At 36.6% G+C, this 22,312-nt stretch overlaps 2 protein-coding genes across 4 annotated transcripts in view; both read right to left on the minus strand.

The window, feature by feature from the left end:
• Window positions 1-557: 557 nt before the first annotated feature.
• On the minus strand, window positions 558-14,310 carry phf12b (PHD finger protein 12b). The gene is made up of 15 exons (XM_087796432.1): window positions 13,619-14,310; window positions 12,680-12,861; window positions 10,042-10,114; window positions 9,507-9,960; window positions 9,240-9,360; window positions 8,268-8,400; window positions 8,022-8,186; window positions 7,805-7,942; window positions 6,247-6,841; window positions 4,719-4,805; window positions 4,477-4,647; window positions 4,265-4,360; window positions 3,143-3,225; window positions 2,883-3,021; window positions 558-1,647 (listed from the first exon to the last, which is right to left on the minus strand). The coding sequence occupies exons 1-15, from the start codon at window positions 13,682-13,684 to the stop codon at window positions 1,193-1,195; spliced, it is 2,958 nt and encodes a 985-aa protein (XP_087652558.1). The 5' UTR covers window positions 13,685-14,310; the 3' UTR covers window positions 558-1,192.
• A 1,270-nt stretch (window positions 14,311-15,580) lies between these two features.
• Window positions 15,581-22,312, minus strand: part of LOC148075108 (seizure protein 6 homolog) — a 51,914-nt gene continuing 45,182 nt past the window's right edge. For 2 of the 3 annotated variants that reach the window (XM_087796435.1, XM_087796438.1), the window contains exons 10-16: window positions 20,202-20,398; window positions 19,922-20,116; window positions 18,495-18,938; window positions 17,028-17,133; window positions 16,580-16,655; window positions 16,470-16,490; window positions 15,581-16,303 (exon numbers count right to left, since the gene is read on the minus strand). In XM_087796435.1, coding sequence (XP_087652561.1) covers window positions 16,274-16,303; window positions 16,470-16,490; window positions 16,580-16,655; window positions 17,028-17,133; window positions 18,495-18,938; window positions 19,922-20,116; window positions 20,202-20,398 — 1,069 coding nt within the window. In that variant the 3' untranslated portion in view covers window positions 15,581-16,273. The remainder of the gene's footprint in view (window positions 16,304-16,469; window positions 16,491-16,579; window positions 16,656-17,027; window positions 17,134-18,494; window positions 18,939-19,921; window positions 20,117-20,201; window positions 20,399-22,312) is intronic. The other variant, XM_087796436.1, reaches the window with a different exon arrangement.

The following is a 22,312-nucleotide window of genomic DNA, read 5'->3' on the forward strand; positions in this document are numbered from 1 at the left end:
TACGATGTTATTATAACATACTTTAGTACGACGTCATTATATCGTTCTTTGGTATGATGTTATTATATCGTTCTTTGGTACAATGTTATTATAGCATACTTTAGTACGATGTTATTAAATCAATCATACTTTAGTACGATGTTATTATAACATACTTTAGTACGACGTCATTATATCGTTCTTTGGTATGATGTTATTATATCGTTCTTTGGTATGATGTTATTATATCATACTTTAGTACGACGTTATTAAATCTTACTTTAGTATGACGTTAAATAAATCGTACTTTAGTGTAGCGTTACTAAATCGTACTGTAGTACGATGTTATATTGTACTTAAGTATGACATAATAACTAAATACTAAAGTATGATATAACAGCGTAGTATGTTTATAGTAATTCACATTTCCTTTTTTAATTAATTTTTTTCCAGACTTTTAGGATGTGAGAACTTCAGAAATCACATTACTAACATTTCAGACAATAGTTTAGTGTCATAACCACTTTGGTTCAAGTGTCAGAGTATATAAAAAAAAAAACACAGAAGTGGACGAGGTGTTCAGAGTTTGTACTTAAAAAATCTTTCTTGTATTTACATGTTTAAACAGAGGCAGAACAGACAAGAGACAAAGAGTGCTTATGTACAAGAGCCAGATGTTAAAACGATGCTAAACAACATGATATTTACAGATGAACAGAAGCCGTCAGACACAGCAATAACAAGTTTTATCACAAAACTTACTCCACACTGTATCACAAAATCCAAGAGGCTGTACAATTAGACAAAAAAAAAAAGTTTATCTACAGGAAAATCCAACGTTTCTCCGAATAAGAGGCACCGAATTGGACTTATTTACAGGTTTGTACAGACATAGTGTAGAACCGAAGCAACTTATCGCTACAGGTGCAAAAGAAACAAGCGAGCGGAGGAGGAGGTGGAGGACAAGACTGAGTAACGGTGCTCGTCCACACGGGAAGGAAAAGCGGCTGAAAACAAGTCAAAAACAAGATTGTCAATAATACTTCAGTTTCATGCGGATATAGAAAAAAAAATAGACGTTTAAATAAAGTTTCCCTGTTGACCAGCTGCAAAGCTTCCCTTCATCGTGTCTTTTGTGGTGCAAAACTTGGGTCAGGGGGGCGTGTCGGGGGGTGCAAGTTTTGGGGGAAGGGGGTGGGGGGTCCTACTCTGGCTATGGAAGCGAGTCCAGTGGCAGCACAGACACTTGGTGTTTCGGGGCAGGTTCTTCTGGGCCGGGGGGGCCGCTGGCAGTGCTTGAGGGCGGAGGCATGGCGGCTGTGCTGATGCTGTGGGCCGAGGGGGCGAGGAGGGCCGAGGGGGCGAGGAGGGGCGAGGGGGCCGTGGTGGGCGTGCTGCCGCCGGCCTCTTCTTTGGGCGTCTTGCTGGCGAACTCGCTGACGCTGAAGACGAACTGGATGCAGCCCAGCTTGATGTAGCTGCCGTGGTGCAGCAGAGCCGTGCCCTCCCAGCCGGCGCCGCTGCCCCCGATCAGGCTGGAGCTGCTGACCTTGCAGCCGCACGCCGTCGCCTCGCTCGACCCGTGGGACTGGCTGCTCATCACGCCGCCGGTTGGAAGGACCTCCGCCACGCCGGGACCCTGCTCGTCTTTCCGCTTCTTGCTGTGTCCTGCAGAACACACACACGGTCAGCACGTATTATATCAGTTTTCTGGTCCAATTTCAGGAATCTTTATCGTTTTAGCAGATTCACCAGGATTCAAACTTGTATGTATTTCTATTTTAGTACACTCCAAATATTTAAAAGTAAATATATGATGTCATAAAAATCACATTTCTTTGTTTTAACATGATCCACCAAAATTGTATTTATTTATTTTCAACATTTGTATTCATTTTATTGTTTTTTTTACTCAATAAAATTATTTCAAATTGTCCACAGGGATCCAAACTTTTATTTATTCATTTTCCTTTTCATCGAAATATGTTTTTTTTTTTACATTTAATTAACATTTTTCTTTCTTTTTTTTTTTAAGATTTCATAAAATCCTATTTTCAACATTCTACATGGTCCATTGGGATTCAACTTTATTATTTTTCATTTAAGTCTGTGTTTTACGTTTGTTTTTGCTAATTTTCTTAATGATTTTATTGAGGATTTCTCTGAATTTTGTGATTTTATTTTTAAATGCCAAACTCTCATTTTCAACATTTGCACATTGTTCATCAGGACCTGAAGTTATTTATTTCATTAATATGATTGATTATTTTATTGCATAAAATCAGAACATTATTGCACTTCTCTTTGTGTTCACATGATCCAATTGGACTGAATGGCTGTCAAAGCGCTTTGTGACCCCGGTCTAGAAAGGCGCTATTTAAATATACATTATTATTATTATTATTATAATCTGGTTTTGTGGCATTTTAACCATTTTTATCTTTTACATTTAAAAAAATGTAAACTTTTTGTACTTTTTTTTCCACCTTCAACTTGATCATTGTACTTTTTATCATTTAATCTGCTTCAGACGTTTAATAGTAGTAGCCTAACTTGTCAACTTGTCCAGTGTTGATTATTTGTGTAAGAAAGATAAACTTTCTGTAGAATTTTTACTTTTTAATCTCTAAATAAAAAGTTTAAATGAAGAATATTTGACTTGTATAACAGAATAGATTCACATGAGACCAGAACTTCCCAACTTGGCTAGTTTGAGCGCCGTCTACAGGTATAAAATGGTAGTGAATTAACCACTATTTTATAATCGATTCTAACTCAAACCATATTTTGTAAAAGAGAAAATAATTGCTTTCGACATCAGAAAGAAAACCAAAAAAAATACTTTGGAATCCCAGCATCCTTTGCTGCTCCGATTCTTCACTAAACATCTTCTCAGGACTCACTGATAATCCCTTGCACTTTGGCCACCAGACCACTGGGTGGCGATAGCACCGTCTTCTCGGAGAAGTCGCAGGAGTAGAGGACGTTGTCCACCGTTGTGCCGTGCTCGCTGTAGTTGAGCAGCTCGTAATGTTTGGTGTTCTGGACGAAGGGGAGACGCAGACGTGAATAAAAAAAAACAGTGACGCTTGCGTAGTCGTGTGTGTCGTGTGTGAGTGTGTGTGTGTGTGTGTGAGTGTGTGTGTGTGGACGACAAACTCACCTCGTCGTAGAAGATACACGCGTGTTTCCCGGATACAAAGTTACAGTGACCGTAGTTGCTAAGGCACACGTCCATGTCGGCTCCTGCACAACAACAACAACAACAACATATTCAGGAAAACCGTAAGATATTTTAAGTAAGATTATAGTAGTATCAAAAATAGTAAACCACACTAAAATGTATAGACTATGAAATACAACAAAATATACATTTAAAACATGGTCAAAGTTGACACATTAAAGGAAGGATTGGAACTTTCTTGCATGAATTTAATATATTATTAATATAATAAAATAATTTTAACCAAATGATCAATTGAATTATATTAGAGTTGAAACAAATATTTCTAAGGCCAACTTTTTTTTATCATTTAACATCATAAAAAAAGTAAAAGTTTCTTTTACTGAAATCCTTTTGACTATATTACTTTAAATCATGTTTAAAAGAAGTATTAAACCCTTGTATTATCTCAGGGTCAAAGTGACCGGAAGGCCCGAAAACACATGTGGCCATCTCGACCCAGAGACAACACAAGGGATACCACAAACACATTTGTTTGCAGGTTTTCGGGCCACCTTAACCCTGCGATGATACAAGGGTTAAATACTTCTTTTAAACAGGCTTTTAAATAAAACACAAGGGTTAAAAAATAATGGAATTGAAATACAAGAATGACAAGAATAAAACATAAAATTAATGTATTTTCTTAATTAAGTATTTGTTTTTAATAATAATATCCGTTTATCCGTAAAAGGAAACAACTTGACAATTAATAATGAAGTGAAATCTAATTAATTTCATGTATTTTGACCGTCTTAAACACCCGTACATTACAGTGATGTACATTTTCAGTAGAATACTTGATTATGTAAATACAATAATGATGTAATCACACATGTAACGCTCAATTAATAAACATGTAATAAGTAAGTAAGTAATTTTAGTAAATATTTGTAGAGCGCCAGGGTCCCAAAACGCTTTAACAATCAAAATACTGAATAAAATATATACTTAAAAGGTCAAGATAACACAGAGAAAAACGAAGGAGTCTCAGAAAAATCAAGGAAAAGCCTGCACAAGTAAAAATGTCTTCAGATAAATAAGAGGTCCATGTGGTCTCACCTGATCCTATGTACAAGGTCCTGTAGCACATGTTGACTGAAGCTCCTTTTCCCGTCAGCGGGTGAAACACAGCCCGAGCCTGAACCTTCTTCTGACCTTGAGAGTGAAGAGACGACACAACGTGGGCCTTCGTCAACAACTGAACGTGTTCATGATCTATTTTTAAAACCTAGCTTAACGAAAACATTAAAATGGTTGGACGATGATCTTACTGTCGGGACGGGTCGGCGGCGTCTTGGGAGCCAGGGGGGCGGCGGCCGGAGGAGGAGGATGAGGGGGGTTCGGTGGGGGGTTCGGTGGAGTCTTGTGAGGGAAGAGCTGCTGTATCCTCTGCCAGGCCAGGAGTTTGATCATCTCCGCGTCGATCTTGTCCAGCTCCACCGCTGAGGACGAGCAGAGAAGGAAACGTCAACATCACCGTCACGGTTCACGAGGAAGAGAGACGTCCACGTACCACCGTCTCCGTCCATGAGCTCCTTCATGCAGTTGGACAAGTTGGCGATGGAGCCCGAGAGGTCGTGACCCTTGATGTCAGCAACACCTACAACGGCAGGAAGGCGGAGGTTTGAATCACATGTGCGAGTGTTGGTCGCAAACATCAACAGATTTCTGAACATCTCGGAATGAGAGCTTCACATCTGTTAAAGGTATAAAACTTATCTCAAAATTAAAATAAAACTCTGGACTGACAGCAAAGATAACGATGATATATCCAAGTATGTTGGTAATAATCAAATCATGTTTAACTACATGTTGATGAAACGTTTGGTCAAATAGCAAAATACAATATGTCCACTAGGGGGTGTAAGAAAATGTCGATACACTTACCAATAATACCATATTGATATTCAACCCAGTGTTTTTTAATGTTTTATTTAGGGGGTTTCAAATCATATTTTATCTTCATCCAAGGTTCATTTACGGTTTACATTTCAACAAAGTGCATGTGAAATAAAATATTTTTAAAATAAATAATTAACATTGATAATTTTTGTTTTGCATTTAAAAGTTTGGCCACTATATGGCACTTACCTCCTCTAAAGCTAAAAGGTGCAATGACTGAGGACGAGAGGATACAATGGACTCATAAAGCAAGTAAGTAAGTTATTTTTATTTGTATAAAGCTAATGATTGATATTTTAGTGTCAAAACAATGAGAGCAAGTAATTAAGTCTTCTGTCACTAAAGGAACAATGAAGTCCTGCAAAACCATGTAATGACTGAGGACGAGAGGATACAATGGATTCATAAAGCTAATTATTGAACATATTTAGTGTCAAAACAATAAGAGCAAGTGATTACCTCCTCCGTCACTAAAGGAACAATCAAGTCCTGCAAAACCATGCGATGACTGAGTACGAGAGGATACAATGGACACATAATAAATCTTATGATTGGACATATTATAGCCTTAAAATAATTAGAACAAGTAATTACATCCTCTGTCACCAAATGAACAATCAGGTCCTGCAAAACCATGTGATGACTGAGTACGAGAGGATACAATGGAATCATAAAGCTAATGATTGATATTTTAGTGTCAAAACAATAAGAGCAAGTAATTAAGTCTTCCGTCACTAAAGGAACAATCAAGTCCTGCAAAACCATGCGATAACTGAGGACGAGAGGATACAATGGACACATAAATCTTATGATTGGACATATTTTACCCTTAAAATAATTAGAACAAGTAACATCCTCTGTCACCAAAGGAACAATCAGGTCCTGCAAAACCATGTGATGACTAAGGACGAGAGGATACAGTCGCCTCCAGCAGCTTTTAAAAATGATGTTGTGTTTGGAAATATTTTGGTTTCAAAACTAATGGAAGCAGTTACGACTTCGTCATGAGTCATGTGGTCTGTAAATTCACAATACTACACGTTGTTCCTACAGTATCACAATACTCAGTATCGTTGTATCGTGATGTGTATTTTATCACTACATAATACACAGCCTGAATAGTCAGAGAGTAGAAATACCTGAGGCCGGCGTCGACAGCGACTCTTGTTTGGCTCTTGCTGCTGTGCTCGTGGCGACGCTGCTGCTGACAGAGTGGAGGGTTTTCTCCTCAGGGCTCGGACCACTGTTGTTCTGCTGGTGAGGAAGGATGGTAGGAGGACTGGGGAAGTGTTTTTGAGTGCAGGTCTCCGTGACGCTGTCCGGTTCTTCTTTGACCGCTCCTGCTCGGACGTGGTTGGCCACAGGCGAGGGCGAGGGCATCACAGATTCTAAGGGGTTCAGTCTTTGTCTGCAGGACTCGTCGATAAAGTCCAGAGACCCGTTCGGTTTGGGAGCTTGCGTTTCCCCGGCGACGGGGCCGTTGGGTTTCCTGCAGTCTCGGCAGGGTTTGATGCTGCAGTGACACGAGTCCCCCTCGGGGCCGCTCGTGGTACTGCAGGGTTTAGGGGAGGAAGTTCTGTCCAGACATGCGGGCGGTTTTGAATCCTCGGGGGTTGAACAGGATGTGGTCCACTCTGGTGCTGACGGTGCAGATGGAGGAGAAGGAGAGGGTTTGGGTTTCGAGGACAAGTGCCTCATGATGCTGCACTGGAGGGCGATGACGTTCTGCAGCCACTGGAAGAAAACACGGAAACTCTTTAATTAAAGGTTCGTAAATAAATGGGGGCCTTTAACATGAACTTATCCTCTTTTCTTTCTTAAAACACAAATCTTGTTGGATATTTCACGAGATATAGAAAGACTAGAAATTATTTTACTTTTATTATTAATTCATTGTTTTCTGATTCAACTTTGAAAAAAAACAACATATTTTCAATGTAAGCTTAGCTACATGTAAATGGTAAAAATTAAATGTTTTAAACAAAATGAAGAGTGTGTAAACTAATGTTGAAAAGTGTGTGTGCGTGTATACATACATACAGAGAGAAAAAAGACTGATAATGGTCTTCCTAGTTATGTGATGGTTTATATTTCAAAAATGTGCAACTGAAATAAAATGTTTTTTGAAATGTGCAAGTAACATGCAAATAATTACTGCATTTGTTCATTTTTGTGCTGTAATTAAACGTTTGGCCCGCTAAATAGTAGAACAATAAAATCCTGTGAGATCCCCACCATGACTGAGGACAAGAGGATACAGTCGACTCCAGAATAATTTAAAGCTAACGTTTAAACATATCCATGTGGTTGTGTATACATACAGTATATACAGTGAGAGAGAGAAAAGAGAAATAGTGAGAAAGAAAAGATAGAGAATAAAAAAGAGAGGAAGAAAATGATAAAGAGAGAGATTGAGTAAGAAAGAGGGACAGAGAGAAAAAGACAAAGAGTGAGATAGATAGAGAAAGTGATAGAGTTGGACAAAAAAGGAGAGAAAAAAATAGGGAACATACAGACAGAGTGAAAAAGAAAGAGATAGAAAGAGAAACTTTTTTGTGAATATATAGCATATTAATTGAAAAAAAAAAAACACTTTGTTTTCTTCACGTTCATAAATATTTCTGAAAGGTTCATCAAGACGCTAAAGGTGATAAAAGAAGAAACTTTCTGCTCAAGCAGGTGTTTTTTCTTTCTCACCTCCTTCTGCTCAGACTCGCTCGTCAGATGCTTCGGATGTTCAGGAACTCCACTGCACACCAGCTCGATTTGACGCAGCTCTGCAGGATGTAGTTTGGGAGGCCGGTCCCTGTACTGAGCCTTGATGGCATCAGGCACCTGAGGACCAACACAGATGTTCAGTGCAGATAAAGAAAGGAGAAGAAACATGACTTTAGAATCTAAACAACAAATCTACCTTGACTGTTTTCTTCTTGTGCTGGTGAGTGTGCAGTCGATTTGGCGGGTTCGGCCGATGGACTCGTCTCAGGAAGTCCAGCTTGACGGCGTGCTGCGACATCCTGTCCTGGAACTGGTCGAAGAGCTGACAGCGTCCAGACAGGCTCAGGCTTTTCTGGTTCAGCTGTGCAGACAACACCGGGTCACATTATTTTAACATTAAATGTTCATAGGATCAAAACATGTATTTTCCCCAGGAACATACCACCAAGTGCTCGCCGTGGTTGGGACACATCCACTTGCCTGCCGGGAGAGCCGTGAGCGGAGGGTTGAGACAGTCCATGTGGAAGAGGAGAGGACAATAATCACATTGGATTAACGGAGCCAACCTGCAACTCCTGGAAAAACAAAGGAGAAGAGAGAGAAACTGTCAAAGGCATGAGCGACAAGAAACAGTTTGTTGAGCTGCAGCAGAAATAGAGAAAATACATGAATTAGGCACAAATTTCAGATTAGAAATCACTTTAGTTTCAACGTGCATTTAGTATCTTATACTTCTTTTGCTGCTAAAACATTTGACTCATCATGGGCTAAATGAATAATAGAGTAGTGGAAGTTGGAGGTTTTTTACCTTTATTTAAAAACTCTTTTTTTTTTAAATGTATTGAAATACGTTTTTAAATAATGTAATTCAATCATTGGTACATTGAAAGGTTGAATTTGTTTTAATTAATGAATAGAATTAAATGTCTACCATAATTTCTTATTTTACACATAGAGTTTGAAATTCTAATTTAAGAAAAATATAAATTAAATATTTTAATTTCGTAACCTCTTAAATTCAATATAAAGTGTCGCTCTAATGCTGCCTCCAGACAGTACTATAAAGAGAACTGAGCTACATGATCGGCAACATTTTATACTGGATTTAAAAATGTAATTTCGAAATATAGGAACTACAATATTTTCACTCCATGTTAAAAATATGCATCGATTTAAAAAAAATATTAACATTTTTAAATTAAATTATCTAATACAAATATTTCTACCTAAATAAACACAATGATTGAATCAAATTGTTCAAAAATCAACATCATTTTAAGACAATATAAAAAGGTTTCAACATTTAAAATGCTATATTCAATCATTCAATATTCTGATAAGTGTATATACTTCCATATAAAAAACACTACATTTCACATATTCATTGAAATAATTTTCTCTGAATGAAACAAACCTGTTGCACGAATAACAAACTTTGACTGGAAGTGGAACGAGGCCATTTGTATCCAGTTCATGCTGAGGTCGTCGGAACGGTTTCCCCAGTAACTCCTCTTTTCTTCTTCGTTTGCTACTGCCTGCATCAAGAAACAAAATAACAATTTATCCAACAATAAATAGTCATATCCACATTTAATGTAATATATATTATGTTTATACAACAGTCTTTTAATCCATCTGACAAATATTTTTATGAACAGACAGGAAGTGACATGGGACTGACCTGGCAGTGCAGTTGTACACGTGAGCTCAGTGGGCAGCTGGAACTGAGTGGGATTTCTCTCCATGGCAGCGGCGATGAGGAGCTGAAACGGCCTCTTGAGGAGTCGCGGCGTCGGAGCCGACGGCGTCGACGTTTCCTGTTCGATTCCCTGCATGTCGTCGTCTCCTTCGGCCGCTTCGTCGTCGCCGTCGTTCTGGTCGTCGGAGGGCGTCGGCGTGGAGGACGTGTTGGAGTTGGGCGTGCCCGGCCGGCTGCCCGGCCTGCTGCTGGTCCGCCGGTCCAACAGTCGTACCTGGGCCACCCTCAGACCGGGTCCGGCAGCGCCGGCGCCGGCGGGCAGACCGTCCAGCCGGAGCGGGCCGGCGTTGAGCTCCAGCTCCACTGCTGGTGGCGCCGAATGTTTGGTCGATCTTTCAAGAAGACCGTTGGTCTGCTCCGACTTCTGATCCCTTTTCTATGAAAACAACATTGTATATATTGTTTATAAAGCCAATTTGATGAGGATTTCATACTAAAAAAACAAACAAGTCCTTACCTTCTTCCGAACATTGCAGCGATGACACATCCATTCACCAGACGGAAGCATCTCTTCACTTAACGGAGGATTGCTGGGTTTGGAAGATTTAAAAAAAAAACAATGTTTAACAACAGAAAACATTTCATAACTTTAACAATTAATAAACAAAATAAAATAACTGTAGGTATGAAGTAAATATTCTGTTCTGCCGTCGGAGGGAAGTATAAAAGTATGATTAAGGCGCAGAAATAATAAGACTGTACTTGTCTCCGTTCATTTTAAATAAAATAAAAAATACAACTACAATTGAAAACTATTTGATCGTAATTGAAAATCCCAAGATCGTCTGTGTAAGATCTATACAAAACAAACAGTTAGATTCGATGTGTACGATTGGATAAAAAAGTTAAATATAAAAAGTACCAGGTTATATTGAAATTAATAAACAATATATAATAATGTATCTACCAGGGACAACAAATAAAAGTAGCCACTAGCTAAATATGTCATATTTATTTATATTACAATTTTATATTCATAGCTATGCATTCAATAAAACCGATTAAATAAATACAATAAAAAATAAACCTTCGAGAGAAAGTTAAGTTCGCAAACATGAATAAAAACATACATTAACGTGAGCTTTTATTGAGGAACAATGGATTATATAAGAATAAATAATGTAGTCCCTGAAGACAAAAAACTATCTGGCGCCATCAAGTGGACAGAATCTGAAACAACAACGACGGTCAGAAGCTAGGATACAAATTTTTTGACTGCGTTATAACAAAGTTTATTAATGTTAATTTAAATGCAACGTAGGTGTTTGTCCATTATTACATTGTTTATATACCTGTACTTATTCAAAGACATGCTCTGTTAACCTAAAAAGGAAGTATAGTCAGAACATTTCGGACAGGTCTGTGATTGTTACATTGAAAACATACCACTAAGAAACTGAAATAAGTATAACATGTTAATATTTGAAGCAACTAAATACCATGAAAGACAATTTAATTAATTAATAAATTGTATTTCAGGAAGGAGTGCCATCTTTTTTCAGATTCATCCGTTTTGTGATGGACAAGGACTCTCATTTTACATTTCTAAAAAAACAAAAAACAATATTAAATAAAAGGGGGTCATAATACTGTTTTAGAAAATCGTAAGGCAACTATTGTTCAAGTTATATTTTCATTTTAAAATTTAAAACTTGAGATAAGTGATGATAAAAAGTGTCCATATATGGACAGGATATTCACAGCCTGTGTTACAAAGTCACGATCAAACACAGGATCTGTAGCAGCATCCGTTTACGTAAATACCTTCTATTTGTAAATAACAAAATAAACATCATGTCGTCCTTCTTTTAAACAAACCCACTACTTTTCCAACAACGTGATTTTCGAGTATAGGTTGGTAAGATGGCGGGTGAATAGGGGTAAAGGGAGCAGTGAGGTCGCCATATTGTAAACAGACTCCATCTTTAGCAGCGGTGGCTAACCGGCAGCTAGCTCGACCATAACGAGTGGCCAGAACCACAACATGACTAGCATTACTAACGTAAACGCATCGCTACGATAAGATTTAAAAGTCGGTTTTGATCGATGATATTTTTTTAATAAAAATGGAGAATCGATTGAGTGCATTTCACACAGTCGCAAATGCTAAATGTGAGCAGTAACGCCTCTTATTGCCGCGACAAATCATATGTACTACATACAGTTTTATTTGACATAAATATACGTTTATAAACATTATGAAAGAAGTTGCTTTTATGTTGCAATATGATCGGTCGAGTCGGTAAACATTTGAATGTATCTAATGGACATTAACAGTAAAGTAAACGGTAAAAAAAACAAACAAAAAAAAAACACTTCTAAATAAGAATGGAGGAGAAAGTGTTATAAAGGACAAATCTAGTAAGATAATTGTGTTACATTGAAATTAAAAATAAGTTATATGCAGGGATAATCATTATAACATTGTATAATATGTTGTATTAATATGTATATCTGCCGTTTATATGCATTTATATTGTTCTATATCATGTTATATTGTATAATATAGATAATACTAGACAATATATATGTTATGTATTGATGTGCACGCTTATATTACGTATTTTTATTATTTATATAAGTGTATAAAGATGTGCATTCTTTTGAATGTTAAAATAATAACATATTTAATACATTTTAGAAAATAAAATCGATTCATGCACAAATATTATCCAAGACGTATATTAAAGGTTTAAAGTTTGGTTTGTTTCACTTGTTTCCGTGGTGTTTGTTTGTTTCTATTGCTTATCTAATGTTATTTTAGTCTATTCTTTTATTATGTAATGGCCCCACAAAAAAATTATATGTTGTATTTACAACAGTGGCAATATAAGTTTCTGAATCTGAAGTAGTTGAAAATAAAAACGTAACTAGTCACAGTAGTAAACTAGTAGTGGCACACTGGAATTAGACGTCAGTATACTCGTCCTTTATGATAACTACTCTTTATATAAAACATTTTAATTTCAAATAAAACCTCGCTGGTATTGACATGATGGACGAGTAGCTTCCAGGCTTGTGCACGTCACCATCGGACTCAAACAAGCTTGAGTTGATCACTGGGTTAAAAAAAAAAAAAAAAAATAATCTCTTACCAACATTGCAGGTGGAAGGCTGCGGGGCAGTGGTCGCAGCACAGCAGGTCTCCACCTTCCCGGCAGCTGTCGCAGGTGTCGTGGTTGGTGGTCCTGCCGCTTCTCCGGACGTCCCTCCCCAGCTTCCGACTCCTCTTCTCCACCTCATCCGACTTCGGAGGTGCCAGCAGGGTCTGGATTTGCTGTGGACGTCAGTTTGGACGATGAAAAATCACATCTTAAGACACACATTGTGCCAAACTTGTAAACAAACATGTGGCCTGTTATACATTATTTTGAGATTTATCGTATATATTGTATGATTGATATTCAACATAACTATATATATTTTTTAATTGTGCATTCAAACCATTTAATTACCACAGTTCTTTCATAGTTTATACTTCAATGAAGTGTTTGTAATAGAATAATACGACTTTTGCATTTTATTTCACAATTAACATGCAAGCCTTTTTCTTAATTTGTGTGTTGCAATTAAACCAATTAAAATTAAAAATTAAATGTCATCTCGTCCTCCGCAACTAAAGAAAAAATGAAACCCAGGTGATGACTGAGGACGAGAGGATGCATTTGACTCCAGCAGCTTTTCAAAGCTAATGTTTGACCATATTTTGATTTCAAAACAAATCAAAGCCATTAGCATTTCACCAAGAGAACATGCAGTCTATACATTAATAAACTCTGAGTCAAGTACTCCTGAAGAACTACATATATATATATATCCTTGTTATTACAGCATCCCATTATCGCCTAAGTATCGCGATAGTATCGTCAGATCCCTGCCAACACACACCCCTAACCCATTATGCTAAACTCCAATAGCAACTTGTGGACTGTTGACATTTGTGAGGATTTACCTGACAAGAGGTTTAATCGACGTGTCTCTGACTGATATAAACTAAAAACATGAGACATCCAGGGCTCACATCTCAACCTTACCTCCATTAAACCCCCGGAGGTGTCCAGGTCGTACACAATTGTTGGGGTCTCCATTTTGTCCCACATTCATCCAGAAGCAAAACGCTATAAAAAAAAAAAACCGAGGGACACAGACAAGTGTGTGGTTTCGTCTCTCGTTTCGCCAACAAAGTGTGTTTCCTTTTTCCCCAAAAGGATCCGTAGAGCGAGTGATGTTTTTAAATCTCGTTAGCTATCGCTAGCAGGCTAACGATAGCTAACGGAGCGAAAAGGTAGCAAGTCAGGCAGTCAAGGTTGAGCTTCTTATCGCGGGTATATATCGAGGCCAAAAGTTGCTCGAGCATCGGTCAGTCGTCGAAGAGTTTAGATCCACGAAGAAGGGGCTTCCTCTGGGGGGAAAAAGCCTGGTGTCAGGATCCGTCCGCGGCCTAGCTGGCCAGCCATGGCTGCTGTTTCTGCTCCAGCAGAAATGATCCCAGCGACTCTGCAAACCCCTGCGCTGCCATTGTCAACAACCAGATGAAAGCCACAGGATCCGGACTAAGGGGTTCGCGTCTCAGGGTACGACCAATAATGCACACGTCCGGCGGCGTCGGGGAAGGTGGGAATCCTCAGTTGGGGTGAATGGAAATCTGGTGCATGTTATTGTTGTGGGGAGGGAAGAGAAAAAAAAACATCCACAGTGACTGCTATAGCTACATCCTCGACCAGTTGGCGCAACCGCGAATCGCCGGCAACGCATGCGCACTGGAGCGGATGTAGAATGGCTGTAAAAAGGAGGACGAAAGGATCGGATAAAATGCAGAAAAATATTTTTTATTTATTAACTAATAATACACACATCTCAAGAAATATGTCTATTTCAACCTAAAGTCTACAAAACATACATTTATTAAATAAACTGGATCGCTTCCGGTAACGCAGATTCCACCAAACTCTACATATAAATATATATTTTGATAAAAACATTTTATTTCCCGATTTTAAATCGCCATACTTTTTTTTTTATTAGCACTTACAACACGTTTTTTTTATTATTGCGTTCCTCTTACATATAACTTATTTGAATGCAATGTATTGTATTCACTAGTAAGTGACTGAATTAAAAGTAGTTCGTTGTACCAAACAAAAAAACAAACAAAAAAAGTAAAACTTAACTTGGAAAAAAAAACATTAACCCCGAGGGTATTAAATGAGTAATTCGCCATTCCAGCCAGCAGGTGGGGGCAGCGATTAAGCTGATACCGCTATGTTTAATTGTTGACTAAAAAAACGTTATGTTGTTTTAACGTTTATATCAGGTGTAAATGGAATAGAAAAATGTACAAATTGGATACAAGAAATGTTGTGTCTTTAGGTTTTCTTATCAACAAAGCGACTTTTTTAAAAACACAAACTTTTTTTTAATAGTAATAATAATAAATATAAATATAGCTTTGTGACAAAGCTTGAGAAGGCTTTCACTTTGGCTTAATACATTTAATATGGGCTTCAATTCTAATGTACAATCGTAGTTTCTGAGCTAAAATCGAACTTTATTATATAACATACATAAATCACAGTTTTTATGACCACATGTTTCCCCTTTCTCTTTTTAAGTAGAACGACACAAGTAAATGACGATTATATCTACCCTTGACACAAGATTAGCCAATTATTTGAGTTTATTATAGTTATCATTCGATTTTATGCACAAAATAACATTTTTAAAGCAATAAAGGGAGGTTTAAAGGCATGATGTAGAATTAACTTAACATATTTAACCCTCCCGTCACACGTTGTGGTAACTTTCAATATATCAACTTTTAATATTTTTAAGGATTCTGGCCATCTATTTAACTTCACTGGAAAATATTTGATATGAGTCTTGAGATCTAGATTTAATTATGTGTTCTATTCTGTGTTAAAAGCCGACGTCTTCTGCTGTCCGTCGTGACAGCAACAGTGCATTTATTTTTATAACAGCAAAGGCATGAGTCACGATTCTTATATTAGAAATAAGATTTTATTGGGTTTAGAAGTACATAGTTTGTTGTCAAGGGCATCACTTAAACATTGAAGTTGTTTTCAAGTGGTGTCCAGATCCAATCGTTCGTCTCTGCACTGAACAAACAAATACATATTTACATGAATGATTATAAGAAATGAATGAGTACAAGTCTCCCTGTTATTCACCAGCCAGCTGGCTCTCCAAGTCTTGGACTAGCTTGAGAAGATTTGAAGATTATGACACATGAATGCAGCTTCAGATCCGTATATATATATATATGCAGGAGAGATTCTCATCACAGACTCCAATATTTGAACACATCATATTTTAGCTTGAGTCTTCTGTGGGCATTTTTAAAAGCCTTCTATTTAAGGCACATCCTGATATCAAATGACGATAAACCTGCTCCACACTCGTCTCTATGTCACGTCACAGTCGTCTTCTTCTACACAGAAACAAACGGTCCGGTCGCTTGATTGTTTCTCCTGAAGCGTCTCAGGTCTGTAAATGTGAATTAAAATCTGAAGAAGCTGATGATGATCCAGTTTTATGAGTAGAGAGAGAAAAAGAATCCAGTGCTCTGTCCATTGTTTTGTCAGGGGGATGGTCATCATAGACCAGAGGTCACCAGAGGTCACCAGAGTTTGCCTGAAGGTCAGTGTCTTACGCAAGATCATAACATATCCTCAGACAGAAACGTCATACTGTCCTCTGTCCTGTAAAGAAAAGAAAGAAACATATTTTAATCTCAGACTTTTATTTGATTTAAAGGCTTCTAATCTAGACTAACTTTTATTCATGCATCAACATCAACTTTTGTATTAAAATGGGATGTATTTATGTTATATTTTATAAGATTACTTTAAAGAAAAAACTATTTACCCTGGTGTTCTTCAGTTGACTCTGTAATGAGACGACATCGTGTCATATTTTAATTCTTAAAAAAACGGTGTGTGTGTGTATGTACAAATCCTTCGACGCATGTGTCTTACCTTTGTCACATATACAGAGTTGTCACATGTGGAATCTGCAGAAACGCTTTTATATGGAACCTTGTTGGATCTGACCCTGAACACAGAAGGAAAGCATCTGAATTTAGTTATTAGTATCGTTGCTAAACCTTCACAAATGCATGAAAAGTTTCACAAAATGTATAAATAAATCTTCAAATATCTACAGTTATAAAAAAAACTTGCTAAACTTGCTTGAATAATGTGTAACTTCTTTAAAATACTCAATAAGTGCCACTCTTAAACACACAGACATGTTGCGGTGACACAACCTCGCCAGCAGGGGGTGCTACAACCTCCGTCCAGAAAGTCCGTCAAAACTTGAACTTGTAGATCCAGATCCAGATCCAGGATGAAGGTGTAGTGACGGGGACGTTCGAGGTCACAGTACGATTTTATATATTTTGGGCTCAGCATGTGATGAACTCACCTGGAGTAGAAGAGGTAGATTCCAGTGAAGGTGATGACGACGAGGATGAGGATCAGGGCCGCTACAAACACCAAGTCCAGTCTCAGGTCAGACGCTCCCGCTGAAGCTGGGACAACATTTTAAACGTCACATTTGAAATTATAATTATCGTGTTTCCAGAAATTGACATTTTTTACACATTAAACTCGATTTTGTTCTCTACTGGTACTGGTAACGAAAAGTTCCCGGGCATTGCACGGTCAAGCGTCGCACATTTGGGTCGATGGGATCGCAACATTTTAGTCGGGGAATATATAAATATAATAATATAATAAATATCTTTAAAACGTTAAATCAGCTGTTTTAATTGACAGTTGGCTGATCCAATGAAATCTTTTAATGGTCCTACTCAATGGGCGGAGCTTATGACGAAGAAAGCCCCCCATTGGTTAAGTCCCATCTACTGTATTCAAGGTGTCCTGGATTATAAAAAGGAGTTTTCAGCCTCGTAGTATACTAACATTTTTGACAGCTTTTTAAGCGCCATGTACGACATAAAATCCATTCGAGGAAATAAAACCAGAATTAAAACATAAAAATGCACTTGATTATAAGATGCACTCAAATTTTGTCATTTTAAAGAAATGCAATAGTTGAGGGCCATGGTTTTCCGTGACCGTGCAGTGTCAATAACGTTTTTAATGTACTTCAATATCTGGAAAAAATAAATACCAAAATGGCCGATAGACCTTCCCATTTCACCCTGAGACTTGTTGACAATTTGCTTCGCTAAGGCCGAGCTAGCTAAACGTCAAGATGTTACGTAGCTTAGCGAACAATTGAAAGACTAGAATTGTTGATGTTTGGAGAAAGTTCACGCTCTTCAAAAATATTATAATAATATTTCTTACAGCGATGGAGAGAAAAGTCAAAGATAAATCTCACCATCTGACTGAAACAGTGAATACGAGTCTTAAGAAAAACAAAAATAATTAAATAAAAATATTACTTTTTTTTACTCTAGTGTGAATAAGGTGGAAATCGACGATTTAAGGAGGATTTCCACGTTGAAATTTACAATAAATAAATCAGCAGAAATGTTTAAAATAAATTTAAATGCAGGCGGAAAGTATGTTTTTGAAACCACTAAAAGATTGAAACATTTCTTCAATTCATTTCATTTTTAAGTTTGTATTTTTATATGTTGAAAATTATATTAAATAGAGTGTTTTTCTTTTCATTTTTATATATAATAAAAACAACCCTCATCCTTCCAAATATATATATATATATACTGTATATATAAATAAAGTTACAAGACAAACAACTACAATATAATAAGAAGAGGTCAAATAGAAAATAAATACAATTAAAATGGAAAGAATTTCCTATAGTCCCTTTATTTAAGTCATGTGATCCATCTACAGCATGCGTTGATATTACCCTGAAATGAATCCCAAACAGACTAAAAAAAATGGAGTTCTTCACCTTCACAAGCAGGTGGACGATCGTTCCATACGGACGGATGTCCAGGAACACAGTGTAGACTGGTCCGACCCAGCAGTCGACGACCACTGGCACACGAGAAGTGAAGAGTCTCTCCAGCCTGGAAGTGGATCTTGTTGGAGCTGGCGACGCCGTGGACGGGCGTTCCCGGGTGAGTGCAGGGCTGGAAGCTGTCCTCTGAAGACCAGGTCAGAAGGTCAGAGAAGACACATGGATTGAACACGTGATACATACGCAGACATCTTGGCAGCTTCTGGCTCCACTTGGGTCCAGAAGATCCTGCGTTGAAGCAGCTCAGCAGGCTGTTCCCGACGAGACTGAATCCTTTGTCGCACATGTACTGGATGGTGGAGCCCACCGTGAAATGAGGTCCCGACAGGAATCTCCTGCCGTGCTCCACTTTTCCCGGATCAGAACATGACACCACTGAAGGAAAGATGAAGATAATAACGTGTTTTATTGTTTATTCATGTCTTCATTGTCACTGATGACAAGCAGCAAATAAATACATAATAAGTCACTCATTTTATTAACATTAACTAAGATCAAGCATTGCTGGAAGACAGAGTATGATGATAATAATAATAATAATAATTTAAAAAAAGCTGAAACCAATTTTTTATTATTATTATTATATTATTATGTTTTTAATTTCAAATGTTTAAACTTTAATTTATTTTATTGAAATGTTGCAATTCTTTTCAAGCATTTTTTAAAATAATTAAATTTAATAATATCTATTCTATTAATATTTAATTAAATATTTAAATATTTTCTAAATTAATTAACCTGGTTACACATAGTTCAATATTCTAATTCGAAATATAAAAAAATAAATAAATTCAGTCTCAGCTCAGTTCTCTTAGTATTATATGGTAGAGCTATCAAACCAACAAATTATGAATTGAAATTCAAAAGGCTAAACATAAAATTAAATAAAATTAAATCATGGAATTAGAATATCAAACTATGTACACTATGGTATTTTAATTAAATTATTTTTAAAAACAACAACAAATTCAACTTTTTAAATATTTTACTTTTACTTTACTTCTAAAGATAATAATTAAATTGTACAATAACAACTCATTTAAGCTTAAAATATTGAAATTATCGAATTCAATTGTTCAATAAAATCCAGAGAACAACCATTATTTAATAAATCAGACAAATTATTAAAAAAAAACACTTACACTGTTTAAAAAACAAAAACATTTCAATAAGAAAGCTTCAACACTAGAAAAGTTAAATCAACTATTCAATACGCTGATGGCTCTGATATACTATCATAGAAGACTCATTGTAAAACAAAGTTAAAGTTAAGTTAAAAAACAGAAACCAAAGTTAAATACATGAAAGTTAATAAGTCGTAGTCGAAGAGACGATCAACTGTTTAACCAGCTGCTCACCTCTGTCACAGGTAGGAAGGTCTCCAGTCCAGGTGAGGTCCCACTGGCATATCAGCAGCTCTGGACCCACCAGCTGGTAACCTGGATAACACTGGTACGTGACCACGGTACCCTGAACCAGATCCGGGTGGGACGGGCTCTTCCAGCCGTTGGAAATCTCGGGGAGCTCCGGACAGGTGTCGTTCCGATCCACCCCTGCAAGAAGAGAGTTTAAGAGACCTGTCAATCATTCTGAAATCAATCAAAATAAGACGTATAAGAGGTTTTGAGTGAAACTCACCGGAGAAATGCAAAATGAATCCGTTGCCATAGCCGTGGATGTTAGTCGCTGGATCCGACTGGAACTGGACGGTGACGTCTGCAGTCGAGGTGTAGAGTTTGAACCCGGGCTTGGATCCCGAGTAATGTCCCAGAACTTTAGCCGAGAGGTCATCGCCGTCGTAGAAGGTCAGCAGGTCGTTCTTGCCCACGTTCAACCTGTTTCAAAAGGTAAAAACTCTTTTACTCATTTTCATACAGAAGTATATCAGTGACGTCAGAATATTGATGGTTTAAATGATGAAACTTTTTTTTAATTGAATGTTGTTGTATTTAAAGCAGCGAGTGTATTTTTTTTTTTTAATAATTGAATTTAATAATTTCTATGTTTATTTTTAGCATTAAATAGTTTTTCTAAATAATTGAATTTAATAATTTCTATCTTGAAACTGTGATTTATTTTTGAATCATTTTATAAACAATTTTGTTTTCATTATTATTCATATTCAACAATGACACATTTTCTATGATAGAGACGATCATGTGACCATCTGCGTGTCGCATGATTGGCTGCAAGTTGGAATTGTCTCGTGGCACTTTTATACTATTGTGACATTTTTATATTACATTTAAAAACGCTAAGAATGAGAAAAATATCAAATTTAAAAACTTTGTCTATGATTATTGGAAAAACAATATAAAAAATGTATGTTTAATTTGTGTATGTAAATTAATAAAAAATAAATTAATAAAAAACGGACTTTAATACAAATATATTTAAAAGCGACAGATAAACATATATGTATATTTGTCAGGTTTTTAATTATTATTTATTATTTTTTCGCATCGAGTAATTGGATATTTTTCTCATATATATACATTGGCCTAATAAATGTATATATATATATATATATATATATATATATATATATATATATATATATATATATATATATATACATACATTTACATACATTTTTAATACATTTCTTTTTTTACACATAGAGTAATTTCATATTTGTCTAATATATATACATCAGACTAATACATTTATTGATTATTTACTGAAATAAAGAATCAATATTTATTAATTTATTTCTTTTGGGTATATAAATCAATGTATCAATTTATTTTTTTACACGTAGAGTTTACTATTCTTTCTCCAATAATATCACAAACGAAATTTCTCAAGGTTGAATTCTTTTTAATTCAATAAATTAAATAAATAAAAAAATAAAAAATGCTTAAAATAATAATAATAACAATTAAATAAAATATTTAATTACTTCCATATATTCATTGCTATGATTTTAGATACTGGAAACTTGTGTTTTTCTGTCATTTGCATTAAAAAAGAAATCACATAATAGAGAATTGTTTGTATACGTTAACTTGGACTCAAATGGATGATAACTGTCAGTCATGTTCTCATCGTCAGTATAATTCCAGACGTAGAAGCACAGCTGAGACACATCGTGGTCCGAGGCTGATGGATCTCAGAAGGATTGAGAGAAGAGACGATGGTTTAGAACATGTTCACTTCTAATGAATCACCAGCAACTTGTGATGAAACTCATTACCGGCCCGAGAGGAATCCATTCATCACTGGAGGAAGAATCAATGACAACTGAATCAACACACGACGTCAGGACGGATCCTTTTGTCGAGCGAGAGGACGAACTGACAGGGATTCCACATGAAACGTCTCTTTACAAGAAACATATTGTTGTCATGTTTATATTTTTGTGTTGGTAGATATTTTATAAAACCTGGTTAATAATAAGAAAATTTGAATGAATAGTTTTAGTTCAAATCTGACAGCAAATTAATAACTCAATTTGAATTACAATTGCAGATGGAAATTACTTTATTATGTTTATTTTAGCACTAAAGGCTTTATGGCTGGACTTTTAAACGCTTGTGTCCCAAAAACAAATGTGTTTGTGGTATCCCTTGTGTTGTCTCTGGGTCAAGGTGACCCGAAGGCACGGGAAAAAAATGTGTTTGTGGTATCCCTTGTGTTGTCTCTGGGTCAAGGTCACCCAAAGGAATGAAAACAAATGTGTTTGTGGTATCCCTTGTGTTGTCTCTGGGTCAAAGTCACCCGAAGGAATGAAAACAAATGTGTTTGTG

This window comes from Callionymus lyra, chromosome 7 (genome assembly GCF_982586985.1).
Source record: "Callionymus lyra chromosome 7, fCalLyr1.hap1.1, whole genome shotgun sequence".
Lineage (NCBI taxonomy): Eukaryota > Metazoa > Chordata > Actinopteri > Syngnathiformes > Callionymidae > Callionymus > Callionymus lyra.